We start from the raw sequence: 24307 nt of genomic DNA on the forward strand, positions 1-24307 counted from the left end.
CCATGTGTGCTTGTGTGTGCCTGAGTGCTTGATGTAGCTGCGTGCCTAGAGACCTATGTGCTGGTAAGTAAATTGTCTAATTGTCTTATTATTATTTGTTTTTCTGAGACGGGTTAGATTCTCTGGTAGCTTTGGAGCCTGACCTGGAACTTGCAGTGTAGACCAGGCTGGCCTTGAACTGATGGAGATCCGCCACCACCACCATCCGGTTACTTCAGTGTTCTTTAGGGGACTATGGCGAATAACAGGAATCTCTGCCTCCTGAGTTCTGGAATTAAGGTGTGTCCCACCACCACCCAGCAATAAATTGTCTTATCTGCTTGCAACTCCTTGAATTCTTTTTTTTTTTTTTTTTTTTTGGTTTTTCGAGACAGGGTTTCTCTGTGACTTCAGAGCCAGTCCTGGAACTAGCTCTGTAGACCAGGCTGGTCTCGAACTCACAGAGATCCGCCTGCCTCTGCCTCCCAAGTGCTGGGATTAAAGGCGTGCGCCACCACGGCCCGGCTCCTTGAATTCTTTTTAACCTCCCAATTTCAAATAACACCCTTTTTCCCTGGCATTGGAGTGTGGGGCTCATAGTACACACTACTGTAAGAAATAGATTGTTACAGTCCGTTTTCAATAGGACTCTCCATAGGTGTGTCTGACTATGGAAGAACTCCATTAGGAAGTTCTGTAATTGAACCAGGACTGAAGAAGTACAGTCTAAGTTTCAAATTGTTCATTGAATAAGGTTTTGTGTCCTGGGCCAATGAGATGGGGAGTTTGGAAGAAGAACAAGTTCAGGATTGGAGAAGAGAACAGGAATTTCTCATGATTGGAGGATTTTAAAAACCACTGTCTTCTGCCAAATTCGTAATCTAGTGGTCATTTTTTGGCCTTTTCTCTAAACCAACATCCCTTCTGCATAATCTGTTAAAAAATGGCTTTCCCACTAGTCTCTTGAGCTTGTTATTATGTTATTTCCAATACTAGCTGTAATTTAAAAAAACGCCGCAAAGAGAAGTCATGCCTTGCAATAGTGCACTAACAGTGCCATTTGCCCCCAAGTCCTCCTCTTTCTCTTAACACCCCCCCCATGATTGAATGTGTGCTAAACTTTCTTCCAAAAAAACTTAAGTTCTGTTTTATACTGGGCCAGACTGAATTTTTTTCGGGGGGCAAATTGAAAAATCACACCTTCACCCGCCTGTATCCCCAGTGCCCCCTTGTTACTGCCACTGGAAGCCAAGAAGAAATTTTAAGGATGCAGTAATCAAAATTATTTGAAAGTTTCCTGGGAAGGTTAATCTGGGAAGGTAATCATCATATTGGCTACAGGAATGAGGAATACTAGCCAAAAGTTTGGAGCTGGAGAAGAAAGCTAACCTAGGAAGATAGGTTTGCAAGATCTGGTGTTTGAGAGGTGTGGTGAAGTGTCTGCACCCTGATAAACCTCTCTACCGACACAATAATTCAAGTCAGACCCAGTCTAACCAAATCAGTAAAAGTCCAGATTTAATGGATAACAATGCTTCCATCCCCAGAGGAGCCAGGAAAAAAGACCAGAAAAATAAGCGTTTCTTTTTCGATGGAGTTCAATTTAAATACCCTGTGGGAGTGGTCTTGAGCTTCTGGGGGGAGGGCTAATCGTTTGGCGGGCTTTCTCGGAGGTGGAGTCTGGACTGAGGCAACTCCCAGGGGAGGGGGCTTGGGATGGAACTTCCACCTGAATACGTGGGAGCCAAGAATGTATGTTCAAGCGTGAACCTTAGGCCACTAATGTCATTGATCATCCAGGAAAATTGCAGTTCTGATCCCGTTGTACCGGCCCTGACTGGCTCCGTCTTGAGTACGAATGCAGCAGCAGAATGACACGACGTTTTATTTGTACATATTGATAGACACTGGGAGGCTGACCGATATTTTTAACTTATTATTTATTAAGGTTTTTTGAGACAGGGTTTGTTATAATTTAAAAAAGGACTGGAGAAAGAGATGTCATCAAGCGACAGAGCTCACGTGGAAGAGTTTTTATTAGGAAAGGGATGGAAAAGGGGGCAGGGGAGGGGAGAGACTGATCTCTGGAGACAGGTGAGGTAGAAGGGGGAAAGAGGTAGAGGAGAGGGAGAGAGAGAGAGAGACAGAGACAGACTAGGGGGGATGCGGGAGCAGGCGCAAGAGGAGCTGCAGGGAAAGAGGGGAGGAAGGGGGCATAGCGCATGCGCAAGACTCCATAGTGACTTAGCAGTTGTAGGACCCTGGGCTGGCTAGGATACTGCCTGAGTGCCAGGTAATAGGATGCAGGCCAGCATAATGGGTGAATGCTAACAGTTTCTCTGTGTAGCCCTGGCTGCCATATTTAGACAGAGTGAACTCAGGGATCTTTTTTGTTTGTCTCTTTTTTTAGTATTTTTATTTCATGTGCATTGGTGTTTTGTCTGCATATATGACTGTGTGTGAGAGTTGGATTCCATGGACTTGGAGTTAGACAGTTGTGAGCTGTCATGTGAGTGCTGGGAATTGAACCCTGGGTCTCTAAGAAGAGCAACAAGTGCTTGCTCTTAACCGCTGAGCCACCTCTCCATGCCCTGAACTCAGTCTTTAGATCATGTTGACCTCCAACTCAGACATCCCTAGCCTGTCTCCCAAATGCTGGGATTAAAGGTGTGCCCTACCACTGCCCCGCTGTGGTGGAAGGATAATTGGTACATGCAAATAAAAAGGCATCTCCATAGCTGGGTGGTGGGAGGGCACACCTTTAAGCCCAGCACTTAGGAGGCAGGGGCAGGAGGAACTCTTGAGTTTGAGGCCAGAGTGAGTTCCACGACAGCTAGAGATACACAGAGAAACCCCGACTTGAAAAACCAATCAAACCAAAAACAAAACCCCAAAAAGGCAGGTCCTATAAATTGGATTAAGAACGTGTGGGCAGATGAGCAATTAAAAGTCAATAAAAAATAGCAGTCCTGAGAATTTATAGAACACACCAGGTCAATAGGCAGCAACAGTCTCACCTGAATCATAAAAGGAGGGGCACGGTGCTGGTTCTTACCTTGGTTGTCCACCTGACTACGACTGGAGTTAACTAAAGTGCAGAAATGGAGGACACACCTTTTGCTTAATCTGAAGTAGGAAGATCCACTTGTAATCTTTATCTTTGAGATGGGAAGACACACCTTTAATCCTGACCATTTGAGGTGGGAAACCCCATCTCTACCCTGAGCGCACGTTCTGCTGGAAGCCTACACTAAGGACAGGGAAGAAAAAAGCTTTTGCTCTCTGTCTGCTTGCCCTCACCTTCCAGCAATCCCATTCCCTCACTGCATTACAGCCTGCTTCTTCGGAATTCCAGGGCATACTACAAAGCAGCTGAACCACACGGCCTGGAATCTTGACCTTTGTGTCCACAGCCATTCTATAAAATCCCTTTTTTTTGCACATAGAGAGATTCGCTCTATAATTTCTGTTACTCTAGGGAACCTTGATGAATACAGGTACCTAACACTGAGATCGGGACTGGATTGTCCACCTGTCCACTGACAGCTTGGTGTGCCAGGCGGGCAACTCCTAACTGTTCATAACTATTTTCTCCTGCTGCATTCGGCCTACTTGCAGGAAGTTCCTTGCTTCCTTCTTTGCCTCGGTGGACCCGCTCTGCTTCCCCAGCTCTGTGGGCCTCCTGCTGGGTTTCTGGACACCTTTCCTTACCACCTGCAGCGACTCACTTTGCATAGATACCGGCTTTCCGCTCTTGTCTCCTTTAAAATCTTTTGTGGCCTCTAAACCTTTTGTAGCCTTCATGTGTGAAATATATTGTTATAAAAGAAGTTGTAAATGCCAACAGATCGCTATCTATGGTAATATAGGCTACTTAGTAGAAAGTAACTAATGAAAGTCTCATAGTATTTGAATTGATTTTTATATTTATGTGTTTTGCCTGCATAATTGTCTGTGCGTCACTTTAGTGCCTGGTGCCTACTTAGGCCAGAAGAGGGAGGCAGATCCTCCGGAACTGGAGTTTGAAGCCCTTGTGAGCAGCCATGCCGGTGCTGAGACCCCCAACCTGGGCCCTCTGGAAGAGCCACAACAAGGATTTTAATCCCTGAGCATCTCTTCATCCCTCGTGAATTTATCGTTATTTAAAAAAACTGACATCGTGAAAACACCCAAACGTCGATCTACGTTTCTGACAATCGCGAGGCAGTTTCTTTTCAGATCTGACTTACAAAGTGTTCTCATAACTGCATTGGCTATTTTTCTTTCCTTCTCCAATTACAGGCTACTATTTAGACGGAAGGAATGTAAGAGATATCCAAACAAAAGAGTTATGCTAAAAAAAAAAAATCTGGTAACATCATGGAAACCGAATTCCTCTTCCTCTCAGGTTCACGCTTTCGGGAGCCCGGAACCCACGGCTGAGTACCCACGGGTTTCCCAGGCCTGAGGTGGCCCAAGGGCACCACGGCCTACCTCAGCCCCGTCCCCGAGCGGCCTCTCGGGCTGGCTGCCTGGGCACAGCCGGCCCGTGGCCTTCGAGGGCCCACGACGCGACGCACATGCCCGTGCTCGCCTCCCGCGTTGGCGGGAAGACGAGGAGCGCGGACGCGTGAGGCCGACTCGGAGCCTACCCATGAGGCAGCGCGCCGCGGCTCGCGACGCCCCCTCCCCCATCGCGGTGCTCGGCAGCCCGCTCCGCGATGGGAGCCGCGGCGGTTGCGGCGCACGGCCCGCGCTCCTCCCTCGCCTCCTCCTCTTTCTCCTCCTCCTCAGGGCTCCAGTCAGGCCGAGCCGCTCCGCTCACGGTAAGCGCCCCCCGCCCCGCGCGGCCGCCCGCCCGCCCGCCCGCGAAGGCCCTCCCGCGCGGCCGCGCCGCCGCACTCCGGGGGCGCAGGGTGGGGGTCTCGGGCCGCGGCGCGTCGGCAGGAGCGCCCGGGCCGGGCACGGGCCGGCTGCGCGTGTGACTGGCCCGCCATCTTGCCGGGCCTGGCGCGGGAGGGATCCCGGCGCGACGAGGCGAGGTGGACGGCAGAGCGGCGGCCCCCACGGTCCAGGCCGCCCGGCCTTCGCCTCGGCTCGCCGCCACACGGCAGCGCAGGCCCGCCCGAGCGTCGCGCTCTCCTCGGCCGGGCTTCGCTCTCAGGAGGCGACTCCCCCTCGGTCCTTTGTACCCTGTCCGCGGGTGTGTGGCGGAGACCCGACCTCCTCACAACACAAACCCACTCTACTCTTCAAGCAAGAGCCGAACCCCAATGGCGTCCGCTGTAACAGCCCCAGAGGCCCTGCCTTTGCTAGACGGCCGCTCCTTTGCAGGCTCACAGCCTTCTCTCTTGTCAAAGGGATGTCCCCACTCTGTCATACGAGTCCCGTTATTGTCTGCACGAGAAGGGCTTTGAGCAGAAGCGAGTCCGAGTGGGACAGATTTTCCAGCGAGCTTTGCAGACCTTAGTAAACCACGAGCGAGTGCTCGCCCTTTGAGGTTTTAGGTTGCTCAAGCGATGCTCTCACGACTCACCTGCCGTTGGAAAAGCCTTAGGAAGCGTTCTAGAGAGAAAAATGGACGGCAACCTGCTGCCAGCATGGAGGCCTTTGGCTTGGCGAAGATCTGTTTTTCTATTCAGTCTTCCATAGTTAGATACTCGGCTTTGTTGTTTCCAAATTTGGACGGAGTCGTCTGAATCATTGGACGTCTTTTAGTGCCCTTAAACATAATCACCCGAGGGGAGGAGGAAGTCCAAAAGCCCCCCTTGGGCATTTGTAAGGTCTCCTGCTCTGGGAGGTGACTCAACCAACTCTGGCTATTTGGATGTAAATAATATGACGGCGAAGGCTTGGGTTTGAGGACCTTGTGCTTTTGATTGTCCTACATCCACACTAACGCTGTTGTAATTTTTTTATTTTATTTTTGTATTTGTATCTGTCACTGATGTCACTTAATGTATTCCTTTGGGCCCCTTTCCAAAGGGGAGGGCTGTTTGGAGGGTCGGCCTCAGAGATGGCTTCAGTGAGAACCCTGGGCTCCCGGGCCGATTACAGAGCCTGGCGTGTTCTGACTCCGCATTCAGCACTCACCTCGCCATTGTGTGTCCCATTTTCATTAAAGTGAGATGGCTGAGAGCAGGAAGGAGGCCTAGGCCTCCATATTAAAGGAATAGCCTTCAATTTTCCATACTCTTACATTTTTAATTTTTGAGATCATGTTTCCTTGGGATGTTATTAGTGGTCAGGTTTTTTGTTCATATTGGAAACTTGAGTATGGCGCATCCAGATGTCTACCGAGGGTGAGATTTTGTAAACATGTTGCCACATTTGCTTTGTCTCAGCCTGCTGAACGTGTTTGTTGCAGATGTGACAGCTCTCCCCTAAGTACTGGATATGTACATCGGTAAATAAAAGATAGAGGCCGTTTCCCTCTATATTATAGCACATTACCATGGTCACACCAAAGAAAAATAAGACTATTTGTATGTATTGCATATTTTTCCACTATTTTACAAATCATGCAGATATGTAGTCCATATCATAAAGTGCGAGACGACTTAGTAATCATAGCTTTGGTCTCTAGTTCAGATGTTGACTTTTGAAACCTCCTTTTGCAGTTTGCTTGGTTTTAGTGCTTAGTATGAATTTACCAGCATCTGTCTGGTATTTAGAGGGAGACATTCTCTAGAAATGAGAAGAATTAGAAGAAGAGGAACAGTTTTGGAGAGTAGAATGTGCTCAATTTAAGAAACTTGGAATTGGCCAAGTGTGGTGTTTTGGGAGGCAGAGGCAAGTGGATCTTCCTGTGTGATTAGGCCAACAGGGTGGCGTAGTGAGACCTTGCCTCAAACAAAAACCCTTGGAATTGTTTCTACCCTGTAAGAGGTAAAGAGAATAGTTGGAAAACATTTTGCCTTGGAAAGTTTGGAGCTGTGTAGCAATAGTGAGCCACAGTGAGTTAGATCTAAGGTAGCTTGCTGTGGGAGAACTATAAATCTTAGTATCTCACTTCTCTCTAGTTAAGCCTAGTATGCACTCCTTCAGCTGAGTGTTTTTCTTCTCAACATTACCTTTTTTAGTTGAGAAGAGTAAACTAGATGGTGGTGGAGCACACCTTTTATCCTAGCAGAGTTGGAGGGATCCCTGTGAATTCAAGGCCAACCTGGTTTACTGAGGGAATTCTGGGACAGGCACCAAAGCTACACAGAGAAACACTGCCTCGAAAGACTAAAAGTAGAAAAGAGTAATACAATAAGTATTTAGCATACCTGTTGTATTTATTCAATAGAAAAATTATAACTACACATTGTTGTTTGTTTATTTGAAATGGGGGTTTCTTTGCAACAGCTGTGGCTGTCTTGGAACTCACCCTGTAGACCAGAGATCCATCTGCTGCTGCCTCCTGAGTGCTGGGATTAAAACTGTGCACTACCACTGCCTGGCATATTCTCTCTTTCTTAAAACAAATATTACTTATTTATTGACTGTTAAGTTTGAGAAAGTCTGTCTTGGGTACCTCTTAGGAAGCCTCCAAGATTTCCTTTATATGGTACACTTACGTATCACAGTCAGAGTCTGTGTTGCTGCTCTCTTTTCATTCTTCTGGTTTATCTCATTGTGAATTGTCAATTTTTTCACATTATATAGGCAAAGAGTAGTAAACCAGAAATTTTAACCACATTCAGTGAAAACTAACAACAGATGAGGATCAGGACATACTATCACAAAATAATGTCACTTTGGTGTAAAGAGTATTTTGAATTAAAAGGCAATTGAGAATGAAAAGATGCATGAAGAATTCTGCTCTCTTTGGCTAAGGGCAGGACTTAAATTTCCTATATCTGAAGGAGGTTAGTTTGCAAAAACATACCTTGCTAAAATAGCTTTTTTCTTTGTTAGTCTCTTTCCAGTTTTTTTGTTTTTAGTTTTTTATTTTGTTTGGCAGAGTCTTATGTAGCTCAGGCTGGCCTGGTACTGGTAGTATGTCCCAAGATGACCTTGCTTCCTGAGTTCTGAAATTTGAGACATGTGATACCTTATCCAGCTTCCCAGTGATTTATTCTTGCTCAGATCCTAAACTTCTCTGTTAAGATGATAAATAATTCTCCAAATCTAGCCATTTCTGTGAGTTTCAATCTTCTGTGAATTCTTGAGCATGAAGTTTGTGTACCTTTTCCTAATTTTTCGTTAAGTTTAATTTGCAGGCCTTTAGGTACTGAGTCTGTGTATGACTAGCAGAAAAGTTTGTGTTCTCAGACACTGACTACAAGGATGATCATCAAGTCAGTCTTCTATACCTACTGAGAAGAGAAACAATATAATATTTTGTGAAAACCGATAAGAAAACTGAAAAAAAAAGTGAAAGATCTTGCATTAATCAGATTTAGTTCACTCTTGTGTCTTTTCTAATACTTTTTGTTGTTGTTGTTCATTTTGTTTTGTTTTTTTGAGACAGTGTTTGTCTATTTAACAGCCCTCCCTGTCATGGAAGTAGTTCTGTAGACCAGGCTGACCTCAAACTTCCAGTGTTCCACCTGCCTCTGCCTCACGAGTGCTGGGATTAAAGGCGTGTGGCACCACTGCCTGGCTTGTCCTTTTTCTAGGCAGTTGAATTATTCTTCAATTTTTGTTTTGTTTTTAGCATAGTTAAGATTGAGCAGTGGTAACCTAGAATGGTGGAAGTAGCAAAAAGATTTCAAGATGTAGGAAAAATACAAATCAGTTAAGTTCCCACAATGTACTTTAATATGTAAAAAGATACTTCTGTAGAACAATGTAAGATAGAGTGAGTTTGATTCTATTTAAGATTAGTAAAGCCTGGGGAGACGGCTCAGTGGGTAAAAGTATTTGCTGCCAGGCCTGTTGATGTTAGTTTGATTCCCTGGACTGACATGGTGGAAGGAGAGATCTGACCCTGTATGTTGTCTTCTGACCTCTGTGTATGTTGTGATGCATGTGCATACACAAACAAATGCAATAAATTTTATTTTAAATCAGTCAGCAAATTTCCCCTTCTTGTTTGAACATCTCTAGGAAACAACAAAAGTCATGAATTGAAATACTTGAAGAAGGAGAAAAAATTTAAAGTGTTCTATGGACACTTATAGTGTGGGGATGATTAGTAGTTAATTGTACAGAGTTCTACCTCTCTAATGCATGACTTAAACCTGTCTGTCTGACCTTCTATGTTAGCTTTTTTTTTCTAATTTGTTACATCTCTAACAAATTCAAGCAGTATTAGAAAGTTGTTCTTGAGATGTGTTCCAAAATATTTTTCTTGTTAGCAGTACTTCCTTCCCTTCATTTACCTCTGAAGATAAATGGACTTTACTGTCAAAAGTCTTCTGTAGTGAAAGATGATAAACTGAAGTCTTAGACTCAAGATGTTATATTTAGGCTTTTTGATTAATGAGACTAAGCCAAAATATTTTAAAGTCATTTTTAGTTTAAACAATACTGTACTTTGACTTAACTTATAGTGATGAACACAAATGATTTTGGATATACACTTAATCACTCACACTATGGTTTTACACCTATAATAGTAGAGTGTTGCTTTTACCACTTGGTTGTCTTTGTTTTTTGAGAATTAATTAAATCTATGTATTCTTCTAATGTTTTACAACATTATTGTTTCAATTCCTTGGATTTTTGACCACTATAGTAAATTTAGCCCCCAACCCCCTCACAAAGTCTGTGACTTGTGTTTACATGGAACAAGGAGTGCTAGGGATTCTGAAGCTTGAGGCACTTGGAAGGAATTGACTTTGTTCCTTTACTACTTGTAGTTCTGTGTAGCTATAACCAAATACTCTACAAGAAAGGAAAGGTTTATTTTGGCTTATGATTTCAGAGTGTTGAGTCCTTCATGGCCGAGGGAGTGTAGAGCACACAACATTTCACTTCATGGCAGGCTAGGAAATTGACTATGCTTTATTCAAGTTCGCTTGCCTGGAATGTTGCCACTCACATCTTGGATAGGTCTTCCCTACTCCGCTGGTCCTGTCAGACACCAGACACACTTGGAGATTTTGAATCCACTCAAACTGACAGTGAAGATTAACTGTCATGCCCTCCGTCTTTTTGTGAGGCTGGGTTTTCTTCATTTCATCTGAACAGTCTAGTATTCTAGTAGTATAAGTCACTTTTGAAAGTCTGGTCCCTTGGAGTGTGTGTTCTGGTCTACTACTCACTGCACACTGGAAACTTTAGCAGTAAGACAGCCCAGCTGTGCCTGGGTTGGTGTAAAGTTCTCCATGTTTGATACCGGTTGAGATTCTGTACTAAATGACTGAAATCCACACAGTGTGATCTGTATGTCAAGAGACAAAGTATAAAGTGAATCTTAGAAAGTAAATCTGTTTACCTTTGATATAAAAATTCTAAGCACTTGAAAATGGCTGAGTGAATACAGATTTTGAAGGACAGCTGTAAGATTGACAAGTAGATGCTGAGTGGCGATGGTGCACACCTTTAATCCCAACACTCAGGCAGGTGGATCTCTGAGTTTGAGAACAGCCAGGTCTACACAGAGAAACTCTGTCTCAAAAAATAAACTAAATAAATTGACTAGATAGGCATAAGAGACTTTCAGAATTCCGTATACTATATTTTGATCATATTCTTTCCCTCCTCCAACTTCTCCTAGATTCTTCACCACGACCCTACCCAACCACCTTCATGTTCTTTCTCTTAGGGAAAAAACAAAACAAAAATTACTTAAAAAAAACCCACATGGAGTCTGATTTTTGTTGGTTAACTGCTGATTATGGGGTCTGCCCAGGGGTGTTGATATACTCAGTGTCACTCCATTGATGAAAACTGATTTTCTCCTAGCAGCTATCAATTGCAAATGGTTTCTTGGTTCAGGCAGAACTCAGTCTTTATTTCTCCTTCTCCAAGCTGGGATTTTGTTGGGCTTGAGTGTGTGCAGATCTTGCGCAAATTGTTTCTGGAAAATGCTGTTTCCTGACATAGTCTTTGCCTTTTACAGTCTTTCTGCCTCATTTCCTCTTCTACATAGATCCGTGAGCCTTGAGGGGAGAGTTGTGATAAAGATATCCTATTGAGGGCTGACTGTTTCAAAAGTCTCATCCTACACAGTGTCAGTTATGGGTTTGTTAATTATCATCTACTACAAGAAGCTTCTCTAATGAGGGTTGAGTGATGCACTGATCTGTGCATATAGCAATATATTCTCTTAGGAATTGTTTCATTATTTAACATGTTTTCAATGTTTCATGTAACATATACCAGTACTTTTTTAAAGAATTGCTGAGTGATAATAGATTGTATGGAACACCACAGTTTTAAAAATCCAACAGTTGAACATTGGAGCCGTTACCACTTATTTGATTATTGTGAATGAATAATACATAGTAGACTTCAAACCTCAATTATGAGGGAAGGATTGAGAAAAACAGAATTCAGGTGAATTTAAATATCCAGATGGCAAATGGGAAGGTAGTAGCATATCCCTTTAATCCCAGCACTTTAGGTAGGCAGAGGCAAGTAGATCTGAGTTTAAGACCAGCATGGTCTACAGAGTAAGTTCCCTGACAGCCAGAACTACACAAAGAAACCCTGTCTCAAATAAATAAATAAAATCCAGATGACAGTTTTCAGTAGGGACTAAACCACAGGCGAGATGACAGGGCTAGAGGCTCATACTTGATAATTCTACAGCTGAAGCTATGGAATTTATTGACTGTCTTTTGGGTATCAGTCTGAGGTCTCAAATGCTACAGAAAACCCATTTCTACATGCTTTAAGGGGGAAAAGATATGGAGAATCTGTAAAGGGTTCAAAGGAGTAAATGATTGAGAGTTGAGTGCACTATTTTCTAGAAATGGAGTTCGCAAAATAGCTACAGAGTTTTGGGGAGTCTTCAGGTGGTTACTTTTAGCAGTGTAGTGTACAGTAGAAAGGATTGTAGCTGGGCTGCCTTGCTCAGTTCAATTCTGGCTGATGAGTAGCAATAAAGAACAAATGGCTTATAGCCTAGATCAAGCAAGATTATTTATTTATTTATTTATTAGTTGATACAGAGGGATTTCCTGTTGTTGTAAAGAAGTTCCTTTATAAAGAAGTTTTATTTTGTTTTTTCCAGGCAGGGTTTCCCTGTATAGTCCTGGCTGTCCTGAAGACAGACCTAGCTGGTCTTGAACTGGCTCATAGAGATCCACCAACTTTTGCCTCCTGAGTGCTGGGATTAAAGGTGTGTGCTACCATGTGCTGACCTGATCTACTCTTGATTAAAAAAAAAAAAAAAAAAAAAGGCTTTGGGTCTAATGTTAGAACACTGGAGTAGACATCTCCCAGACCAGACCAGACCAGCCTGTCAAACTAAAACATAGCCTGCTTATATTGTTAGAAAAAGCCGCTTATATAGTTACATGTTTGTGCTCAGATTGTAATTTCATCAAATACAGTCTTGCATGTGCATGGATGCCAGTTCCACCAGGCACAAAGCCTCTTGGTGCACCAATGTGTAGTAGGAGCTGCGGGCTGCTTCCCGCCTCCCAGCTCCCGGCCACCGGCTAGCTTTATACCCTAAATAACAGCACACAAACTGTATTCATTTAAACACTGCTTGGCCCATTTCTATTAATGTGTGTAGCACTATAGGGTGGTAACTTCCCAGGGAGATTCTAGCCTACGTCCATCTTGGGTGGGAGCTTCATTGCCTCTGCCCTGGAGAGGAGAGGCAAGGCGTCTGAACTCACTTCCTCCCAGCATTCTGTTCTGTTTACTCCACCCACCTATGTTCTAACCTATCAGGCCAAGCAATTTCTTTATTAATTAACCAATGAAATCAACTCAAAACAGAAGATTCCTGCATCACCAATGATAGACTTTTTTTTAATTTTATTGAATCACAGGAGTAGTACATCTCCCATCCCAAATGATAACTGCAGAATGAGCAAGGTCTTCAAAAGCTCACCAAGTTTTCTCTTTTCTGCAGTGGGAAATTCTAACTCTAGAGTAGATTACATAGTCATGGCTGCAGCAAGTCTGGACATGAAACAGATGTGGCTTCAGCAGCATTGAGACCTTGATTATTGCTGCTAGAGTAGTTTCTTTAGAGTGATTCAGGTTCAAAAAGGGTCACAGCCCTTAGAAGGGTCTTGCACTTAACGAAAAAGGGGAATGGGTAGCAGTAGAGAAGCAAAGGAAGGATCTGATGGTGTCATTCTAAGGGCTTAACAGCTAACAGTTCTACTCAAAACCCTACTTCCAACTCCTGAGTGGAACTTGGAACAAGACCTAGGAAGCTAATACTCTGAACAGTATTTAATAAAGCCATTAACCCTAGCCATATGCCTGATGGAGAAATTCTGTGTTCTATATCTGTATCTTTTGAGAGTTGTACTTTAAACTATCACAGCTTTGCTAAAATGAAATATGTATTGCTTACTTGAGATTATGAATTATCTTTTTTCCTCTTCACCAGGAATTTGCTTGTTTTCAATAGATTTAGGTATAGTTGGATTTCAACTCTACTTATTCATTCATTATGTTTTACCTAGAAGCTTCTAGAAAAAAACTGAAAGTAATAGCTTGATAACCAAATGTTTAAGTCCTAAGTATGGCATTTTAAAAGTGATCAAATGAAAGATCCTTCCTTATTTGTCAGTTTAGGCAAAAAATTATATTCCTGTACTAGATTAGAATTGGCATGGACCATGAGGGGATCTTATCTTGAAAGTGGACATTGTCAATTTCATAATGGTTGAAATTTTCCATATTTTTCCATTTGGTGATATGTGTTCTTTAGAATTCATCTTTTGAAACCTTTTAATTGCTATGTTACAATGAAATCTGCCTCCTCCCTGTAATTTTTGTCTTTTATTTCTCATGAATATTGAAATAGTGCTGTTTCTGAAATCTTTGGCCTTTGAAATGAATGTGCTTGAATTTCATATATTTGTGTGTGTTGTGTGTGTGTGTGGGGGGGGGAGTTCCATGTGCACTCGTGTGTAGGTCTAAGGTTGATGTTGGGAATCTTCTAGATTGCTCATCTACTTTATTTTCTGAGGAAGAATCTCCCAACCAAACCAAGAGCTCACTGATAAGCTAGTCTAGTACTCCATTGGTCAGTTTTCTCAGGAACTACTGGTGTGGGTTCTGGGGACTGGAATTCAGGTCTCGATTGCAAGACAAGTACCTTAACTGCCGAACAATCTCCCCAACCTTTGAATCTCCTCCCATCATCACTTAGTTGTATTTCTATAAAGTACTTACCTTCCTCTATAACTCACTTTTCACAATGATATGGTTTGAGCATTAGATGAAATAATTTTTTAATTAGGGTAACTATAATTGTATAATGATTATAATTATTTTATGACTACAAATTACAACGATAATCTGTAGTAAAAATATAATGAATGGAAGTAAGTAGTTGTGTTAAAACTTGACATTAAGAATAAATTTGTAGCTGGGTGGTGGTGGCACACACATTTAGTTCAAGCACTTGTGAGGCAGAGGCAGGCAGACAGATCTCTGAGTTTTAGGCCAGCCTAGTCTACATAAGTTCCATTACAGCCAAGATTACACTGAGAAACCTATCTCCAAAAACCAAAAACCAACCAAACAAAAGAATGAAATTGTATAGTTTACCCAAAGATGATAATGATTGAGACAAGGCCTTCCTCTGTAGCTCAGGCTTGGCACTGAATTTAAAATCCCTCTTCCTCAACCTCCCAAGTAATGGTATATTACAATCATGGCCAGGCGGTGGTGGCACATGCCTTTTCATCCTAGCACTTGACAGAGGTAAGTGGATTATAATTATAGTTTTGTAAGGACTGAGTCCCAACTTTTCCTCTTTTCTGTTTGCTTATCGCTGCTAAGATCTCCAAATGTATACTTTTTTAAAATTACATTTGGTGTTTTTGGTTTGTTTAAAAATTATAACTATGACATTCTTTTTTATTTGTTGTTTGTGTGTGTACCATGTGTGCCTGCATGCCATGGCATGTATATACTTGCAGAGTCAGTTCTCTCTTTCTACCTTTATATGGCCTCTAGGGTTTTAACTCATGCTGCCAGTATTACATAGCAAGCACTCTGCTTTCTGAGGCACCTTGATAGTACAAAACTGTATTAAAGTGAACTGATTTCAGAGTTTACCTTACTGTTAAAAGCTGAGAAGGAAGGAGGATGTAGGAGATCCAGCACAAGGTGTGAAATATGCTTAGCAAGCACTCTTCCCGCTTTACTCTCAGCCACAGTAAATCACATTTTTCATAACTCAGTGTTTGGTAATTTTTCATAATTAAGAGATTTAGTTTTTTTTGGTTTGATTGAATTTACTCCCCTCTGCCTGTTAGGCCACCATTCTACCCCTGAGCTGTATCTCTAATCCAGAAGTTCATAAATTGCCAAACATTAATAAGAAATTATGTGTATTTAAATTTTCCATTGACTTCTAACAAAAACTTTTAAGGCATAGTTTAATCTTATTTATGTAAAAGCTGAAAAATTAATAAAATAGACATTATAATTATTTTTATCTACAAAAGGTTAGGTTTATTTTGAAGTCTTAACCTTTTTTACCCTTTTCTTCTCTCCCTCCCTCCCTCCCTCCCTCCCTCCCTCCCTCCCTCCCTCCCTCCCTCCCTCCCTTTTGTGTGTGTGTGTGTTCGCGTGTGCCTGCCTGTCTGCCTGTACACACATGTTGTGGAAGTAGGAAGACAACTTGCATGAGTCAGTTCTTTTCTTTGGCCATGTGGATTCCAGGGATCGAGTTGAAGATTGTAGATTTGCTCCAAGCCCCTTTCTGCACCAAACCATTATGCCTCTGAAGGATCCTCACTAAATCAGTTACTTGGAATTCATTTTTTCAACATGAGCATGAAATCTGTGCCTGACTCTGTAGCTGAAGTAGAGTAATCTTTTTCTGGTTATTTCAGAAGCAACTTGAAGAGGCAAGAAAACTTTTAGAGCTGTAAAATCCAAGCTGATGCCTCTGCGGGATATTCTGTTTCTCTTTCAGGTGACTTATTCATTGAAATAAATGCCTTCACTCCTAAATTGTGAAGCATATTTCATGGAATTCATATAACCACTTAATAGAATTATATGAGTCTTATAGTTGTAGCATACTTTCTTTTGGGCTCCCAACCAGTCCCCAACTCATGACACGAGACTTATTATTAATTATGAATGCTTAGCCTTAGCTTAGGCTTGTTTCACTAGCTCTTATAACTTAACCTGTTTCTCTTTGTTTACATTTTGTGTCAGGACTTTCTACCTTTCTTTCATTCTGTATGTCCTATTCCGTGTCTGACTGGCTAGTGGCTGCTTGACTGGGTCTGAGAATTTCTCTTTTCATTCTCTTGTTCTCCTCGTTTTAGGTTCCTCTTACTTCTTCTCTCTGCCTGCCAGCCCTGCCTAGCCCTCTACTGCTTAGCTATTGGCCATTCAAGCTTTATATTGGGCCAGTCAGGTGCCTTTGGCAGGCAAAGCAACACATTTTTACATCGTTAAACAAATGCAGCATAAACGAATGTAATATATTTTTGCCTAGAATGTATAATTGTGATTCGTTGTTATTATTTTTTTTCAAATACAGCATAAATGAATGTAATATATTTTTGCCTAGTTAAAGTAATATTCCACAACAGAATGTATAATTGTGATTCGTTATTATTTTTTTCAAATATAGCATAAATGAATGTAATATATTTTTGCTTAGTTAAAATAATATTCCACAGCAGATAGTATAATTGTGATTTGTTGTTGTTATTATTTTTTTGAGACAGAGTTTCTCTGAAACAGCCCAGGTTTCCTGGAATTCACTCTGTAGACCATGCTGGCCTCGAACTCACAGAGATACACTTTCCTCTGTCAAGTGCTGGAATTAAAGGCTTGTACCACCACCGTCCAATGTTCCTTTAGTTGTTGGGAATGAGTGAAGAGACGTGTCTCTTGCTATTTTTCCGGCCCAAGAGCATGCGTAGCTGGTTGCTTCTCAGCTTCTCTGATTTAGCAGGTTTTCACCCCTACATCTGACTCTGAAGTCTTTATTGGTAGCCTGAGTGGCCATGGGCCCACAGATGCTAAAGTATCAGTAAGTTCATGCACAGCCTCTCTAAGCCAATGAAAAACATCATTTGGTGCCCAAAGTAGGGTACCAGATGTAGCAGATCTTTCTTGTCGGACTTTCTTTAGACTGCTGACCCCTAAATAATGACACGGAGACTTAATTATGAAAGTTTGACCTTTAGCTTAGCTTTTTTCCAACTAGCTCTTGTAACTTAATTAACCTGATTCTATCAATCTACATTATGCTCCGTGACTTTTTTAACCTCTCTTCCTTTTTTTTTTTTTTTTTTTTTTTCCCTGAGACAGGGTTTCTCCGTGGCTTTTTGGTTCCTGTCCTGGAACTAGCTCTTGTAGACCAGGCTGGCCTCGAACCCCAGAGATCCTCCTGCCTCTGCCTCCCGAGTGCTGGGATTAAAGGCGTGCGCCACCACCGCCCCTCTCTTCCATTTTGTATGTCCGACTTCCTCCATGTCTCGCTGGTGTCTCTTCTCTTCCCAGCATTCTTATCTCTGGCTTCCAGGCTATTGCTGTTCATCTCTTTATTACACCAATCAGAGCAACACATCTTCACACAGTGTACAAATATTCCACAACACTAAAATATACTTAAAATTATGTCTTGTTATTGAAATATATTTTTGAGTGTGAATAGGAACAGATTAGCGTCAGTTAGCATTTGGGAAGTAACATTTACTAAAACTGATTATGAGGAAATTATTCCTTTTTATGCATATATTTTGTTGTGAGTTTGTTTGAGACAGTTTCTCACTGTGTAGTTCAGGCATCAAACTGTTGCCTCAGTCACAATTATAGATATGTTTCACATGCTTGTCACAAATAATTTAGCTTTAATTTACTAACTTATCCAATTTATTGAAATTGGAAGTACTTGATATAATCATTTTATTTCTGAAATTTGGAATTATTCAGGAACGAACCAGTTATTTTAAATAAATTAGGTGCATAACAAACATCCAACTCTAACAGATTTTTATATAAAGGGTAAATGGTATATACTTTTATGTAATATGCCCTAATGGTAGATATCTTTATTTTCTAGAAAGGCAAATTGAGATAACTTGCTGCCTTTTGTGGTCACATGGTAAGTTTAAATATTTCAATTAGATCCAACAGTTTCTTATGTATTTGTTTATGGAGTGTGAGTGCAGGTGCATGCTCTGTGTGTTTGGGCAAAGGTCAAAGAATGACATGGGGTCCCTGTTCGATTACTCTCTGCCTTACTCCCTTTATACAGTACCATACTGGCTCTGAAGCTTTCTGTTTGGGCTAGACTGTCTGGGTAGCAAGCTACTGGGATATACCTGCCTTTGTCCCCCAGCACTGAGGGTACAGGTACCAGGCACATGTTTCTATGCCTGGCTTATGTAGGTGTTGGGGATTCAGACTGAGGTCTTCCTGTTTGCACAACAAATGTTCTTAGCTATTGTTCCATTTCCCCAACTTCTTCATCAAGAATTTGTCTCCTCCTCTTCTTCCTCCTCCTCTTCTTCTTCTACTTTTTTTGGCGATGTGGGGGTGGCTTTGGATTCCCTCTGTAGACTAGGCTGGTCTGGAACTTCGAGATCTGTCTGTCCTTGCCCTCCCTATTGCCTGGCTGAGACTTTTCTTTCTTTCTTTCTTTCTTTCTTTCTTTCTTTCTTTCTTTCTTTCTTTCTTTCTTTCTTTCCTTCCTTCCTTCCTTCCTTCCTTCCTTCCTTCCTTCCTTCCTTCCTTCCTTCCTTCCTTCCTTCTTTCTTTCTTTCTAGATTTATTTATTATGTATACAGTGTTCTGCCTACATGCCAGAAGAGGGCACCAGATCTCACTAGATCTCATTACAGATGGTTGTGAGCCACCATGGGGTTGCTGGGAATTGAATGTTGTACCTTTGGAAGAGCAGACAGTACTTTTAACCTGAGCCATCTCTCCAGCCCCTGGCTGAGAATTTCTTGATTGCAAGCTTTACATATCAATATTTGCAGTTAAAATGACTCAAAATTGACTGATGTCATATGTCAATGCTTAGGTGACAACTTATAGAACGTCAGATCTGCAACTTGATGGGTGACAGTTCCTCTCAACAGAAAGGTGAGTGCTTCTTCAATGATTGATGCTCATAGGCAACGGGTGCGTAAGTGCACTGTGTGGTGAAGGGTGAGGTGGGCACTCTTATACACTGTGTGGTGAAGGGTGAGGTGGGCACTCTTACACACTGTGGTGACGGGTGAGGTGGGTACTCTTATACATTGTGGTGAAGGGTGAGAGGTGGGGTATGCCTTAAACTTTGGTATTGCTGAGGTAACAGATAACTAACAAGTCAAGTAGAAATGAAGTATTTTATCTCTACTAATAGAAATGGCTACTATTTATCACTTTGGTATACATTATTGCATATTTTTCTTCTATGCTTGTACAAACATTTATAAAAATTATATAAAAGAATTAATAGCTTTTTTCTTAATAGTCTTTGATATATTAACAATGGCTTAGCCTTGTTAAATACACACGCACAGACATAAACATATATATACATGCATGTGCTATAAACTATATTAGTTTACAAGGGTTGCCATAACAAACTGTTACAGACTAGCTGGTTTAATTTGGTAGAAATTTATTTTTGGATAATTTTTGAGGGTAGAAAGTCAGGACCAAAGTAGTGCTAGGCTTGATGTCTTTTGTGAATGCTGAAAGAAATACTCTAGCCCACGTTAAATCTGTGATTAATTATGAACATATTAAGAACATGGTAGAATGTTGTCTTAATTTTGGCTTAAAAGCAGAAATGGCACTCTTTGGTATAATAGAAAAAATACTTAGAAATGATAAATTAAAGATATTATTTAAACTAGAACCTCAGATTATTTCTTTAGTAGTCTTACTATCTTCATGTCTGGACAAGCTCCAATTATGTTCATATACATACCTGTTATATTAGTTGAGGCCATTAACACTGTTTTCTTTCCCCACCTTGCGTCCCTCTGTTCTTGTATTTCCTCTTTCTGCATTACAGTGTGAATCAATATATGCATGTAGTTTAAAGAATCAGACTGTAAGGTTTTAATTGGCTCTGCCAAAGTTTTTTGAAGTTTTGTTTGTGTGTGTGTATGTGTGTATAATATTTCATCAATTTTACTAAGAATGTTATATAATTAAAGATGGATATTTTTGCTTTCTTTTAAAAAAATGTGTTCTTCACAATTTTTAATTTATGTGTATGTGTGTGTCTGAGTTTTTATCTTGTGTATGTGGTGCTTGCAGAGACCAAAAGAGGGCATTGACATTTTCTGGAGCTGGAGTTACAGGAGACTGTGAGCCACCCAGTATGGATATCCAGAATAGAGGTTGGGGTCCTCTGATAGAACAGCAAGTGCTCTTAACTGTTGAGCCATCTCTCCAGCCCTCTTTTAGCTTTCTTTTTATATATGTTCTTATTTTATTATTTTTAATTAAGTGTAGTGTGTGTATGGGAGGGTGGTTATGTTCATGTATGAATGAGGTGTTCACAAATTCCAGGGGAGGGTGCCAGATCTGTTGGGTCATATGCAAGAACAGTACATGCTCCTAACTGCTGAGCAACTTCTTCAGCCCATTTTATTTTTTATATTTTGTTTTGTTTTATTTTTCGAGAGACAGGGTTTCTATGTGTAGACTTGCCTGTTGTGAAACTTGCTTTCTAGACCAGGCTGGCCTTGAACTCTGAGATCACCTTTAAAGGTGTGCTCTGCTATCTCTTGACCTGTGAAGTGCTCTTAAAGTTAACTTAATCCTTTTGAAGTGTTGCTATCCTTCATCTATCAACTAGAAAGAACATCTGCTTGTTCTCTAGACCTACTGACTTACTCTTTTCTGGGACTTTATTTTATATTGAATGCCATGCCCTTTGCTCCCCATGTCTCACCTTTTGTTTATTAGGCTCTGTGTGTGTGCGCGCGCGCGCGCGTGCGTGCACGCATGTCTATGAGTATGCATATGTACAAAGATGTGTGGGAAATCAGAGGACAATTTGTGGGAGTTGGTTTTCTTCCACCACTTAAGGACTGGGGATCTAATTCAGATCATCAGACTTGGCAGCGAGTACCTTTACCCACCCACTAAGCCCTGTTAGCTTCATTCTTATTCAAACATTAATTTTTTTGTTTGATGCCTCTAAATATACCAGTTTCTTTTCTACTTTTCTTGCTTTGTGTCATCTTTTTCCTAGAATCCTTTTAATTTTTTTCTCTGTCTTTAGATCTTTAGGTAGGACACCTTCCTTCCTAACATTCCTGGTGCTTATCCATTCATGCTTAAGAGAGAGGTGTTACTTGGTCAGAATTTCTAAGTAGTTTTTACTATATGCATTGCTTTAATTCAGTTTCTTTAGGGAGAAATGTGTAATAATGTGTAATTCGTTCTACTTGAGATAAGCCGCAGTCCTTTCCAATAATTCTCTAGTACTACTTCCCTTCATTTTTGCTCTTTTGCCTTGCATTTCTAAATCTGGTTCATTCTAATTTGTTTCCCATCTATGGCTCTTGCTATAGTCCACCTCCCTATTAGTTACGTCTTTTTTTTTTTTTTTTTTTTTTGACAGTGGATAGGATATAATCCTTTTTGTGGAGATAATCATTCTAGATGTATGACCGAAACTCATTCTGACTGGGTTTTCTAGGTACCGTAAATTACCTTTGCTTGTCTGAAGTCTATTGGTTTATTATAGCTTAGAAAGTAAGATCTTAGTTTCTTACTGTTCCCATATACTCACCATAAACATCAGTTCAGAAATTGTTACTAGGATTATTAAAGTAGATTCAAAATATATATAGCAAATAATCTTTTTTTTTTTTATTTTATTTTATTTTTTTATATTCGAGACAGGGTTTCTCCGTAGCTTTTTTGGTTCCTGTCCTGGAACTAGCTCTTCTAGACCAGGCTGGCCTCGAACTCACGGAGATCCGCCTGCAAATAATCTTTAATTAAAAGAATGTTGCTTCTTTTAAAAATTAGATAATTTAAAAATGGCAGAACTCTTTATGGAATGTGAAGAAGAGGAACTAGAACCATGGCAGAAGAAAGTAAAAGAAGTTGAAGAGGATGATGATGATGATGAGCCCATCTTTGTTGCAGAGATAGCAAGTTCAAAACCAGCAATTTCAAGTAAGCATTTGCTACTTACTTAACGTAAAAAGGCAGTAGGATGAGGTTATTTCTTAGGGTTGTCATGAAAATGTCCCTGTTCCACCATAAGAAGTTAGGAATGAGATGCGACCTGGGGAGAATGATCAGGGTTGACTGGCTGGAGCTTTAAGAAGGGGTAGACACCAAATATCAGCAGAGCAAACTGGGAAATACAAGTGATTTGCTGGTGGCATTGGAGATTTTCTGAGAGCAGGAATTAAATTAAAATTTTAGTGGTACTGAAAACCCAGTTTATCTGATTTTTTTTTTCTTTCTTAAACCCAGAATAGCTTAAAGGAAAAATTTAGAATTCTTAGTTTTAACTTTTGAGATGTACTAAATACATTTTGTGTTAGTCTGAGATGAGAATCTCATATCCAGGCCCTACTGTAGTGTCATCTCCACCTGGCTACAAAATGTAGAGAGAATGTGTGACAGTGTCTTATAGCTTCTGACCACAGCTGTCTTTCAGCAGCTAGTTACATATGTGATATGGAGGGTGTTGTCTCTAGCCATTGTATTTTTACCATGTCACAGTTAGTACATTCACATCTCAGGCTTTTTAGTAGAACAGCCTTTGGATTGTTAACTTTCAGTTAGAGTGCTTGAACTTAACATTGTCAAAGTGTTAAGATAAGAAAACTGATAGTTGTTAAGCTGTCTATTCAAAGATGTCTAAACTGCAACCAGGCATCATAGCACACACCATTATTCACAGTACTAGGGAGACACTGGGGAGACAGGCAGGTAAATCTCTGGGTTCCAGGCCAGCCAGGGCTAGATGGTTAGACCTGGTCTTGATGGAAAAAAAAATCACAAACTGTACAAATTTCAAAGATTAAAAGATTCTTTCTCATTTTAATTATATGTTTGTTTTAAGCCAGAAAAATTTATCAATGAATGTTAATGTGTCCAGCATATTAGTATTTCTTTCTTTTTTTTTTGGATTTTTCGAGACAGGGTTTCTCCATAGCTTTTTGGTTCCTGTCCGGAACTACCTCTTGTAGACCAGGCTGGCCTCGAACTCACAGAGATCCGCCTGCCTCTGCCTCCCGAGTTCTGGGATTAAAGGTGTTTGCCACCACCGCCCGGCTTATTAGTATTTCTTATTTACCTAGGTTAACAGAGAGTACTATGGAATTTTCTGAAAGCCTCCTTCTTGTTTTTCTTGTCTGTAGTATTAGAATGGCACTTTTATGCAGTTTTTATTGAGAGAATAATTTAACCAACTGAAATGTCAGTATCATTTCCTGTGAGAGATAGGTAATTTCTCATGCAATGCTAAGTGGGATGCTATTTGGATTATAAGATGAGTTTAGTGTACATTTGGCTAATATCAGAATGGTCTGTTTTCTCATTTATTGTTTCCTAGGTATTGATTATCTTACACTTGAATGTTATTATATGCAACATTATTATTCAAATTCTCTTAATGAAAATATGACAGGATTTTAGTTGAATTTATACTGATTATAGATGACTATTAACGGTACTCAACTATAACAATGTATACTTTTTTTTTTTTCCTGAACTGTGAAAAATTGAAATGAGTCAGGCAGAGGTAGTACACGCCTTTATTCCCAGCACTCCGGAGGCTGGGGCAGGTGGATCTCTGTAAGTTCCAGGCCATCCTGGTCTACAGAGAGAGAGGTCCAGGACAGCCAGGGATACACAGAGAAACGTCTCGCAAAAGAAAAACAAAACTTTACACATTCATATGTATATAAGAGTAAGAACTTTAAATTATCCCCTCAAAGTCATACCAATCTTAACTTCTGATGTGATAATGGATCTGAATCCTCTTAGAAGATATTCAGGTAACTTTAGATTCTCGTATTATACTGTCTTATTATAGAATACTAGTAAACTATAACTTCTAGTTTTCCCTTTTGAAACTCAGAGATAACTGTAAATAGTCTATGGAGATTCTTCTTTATACAACTTAAACTTCAGGGCTTTTAGAATTGTGAATAGAATATGGAGGCTAGATCAGGGTTTAATTTTAAGTCGTAGGAATCCAAATATAGGTACAGTTTTGTCACCTTCCCAAGGAAAGCACATGCACCCACATTTAAATGTGTTTTTAGAAGGTTTTTGTTTTGTTTCTTTTTGATTATTGTCTTTTTGAGACAGG

The 24307-nt window shown here is 40.8% G+C and overlaps 1 protein-coding gene across 6 annotated transcripts in view; it reads left to right on the plus strand.

The window, feature by feature from the left end:
• The first annotated feature begins 4648 nt into the window (after positions 1-4648).
• The window catches only part of Znf280d (zinc finger protein 280D), a 78821-nt gene continuing 59162 nt past the window's right edge, over positions 4649-24307 (plus strand). For 3 of the 6 annotated variants that reach the window (XM_057767235.1, XM_057767241.1, XM_057767242.1), the window contains exons 1-4: positions 4649-4784; positions 18074-18115; positions 19040-19101; positions 22003-22152. In XM_057767235.1, coding sequence (XP_057623218.1) covers positions 19074-19101; positions 22003-22152 — 178 coding nt within the window. In that variant the 5' untranslated portion in view covers positions 4649-4784; positions 18074-18115; positions 19040-19073. Of the gene's footprint in view, positions 4785-12070; positions 12179-15878; positions 15962-18073; positions 18116-19039; positions 19102-22002; positions 22153-24307 lie in introns of those variants that run through there. The other 3 variants (XM_057767237.1, XM_057767236.1, XM_057767238.1) reach the window with 3 other exon arrangements.

This window comes from Chionomys nivalis, chromosome 4 (assembly GCF_950005125.1).
Source record: "Chionomys nivalis chromosome 4, mChiNiv1.1, whole genome shotgun sequence".
Taxonomy (NCBI): Eukaryota; Metazoa; Chordata; class Mammalia; order Rodentia; family Cricetidae; genus Chionomys; species Chionomys nivalis.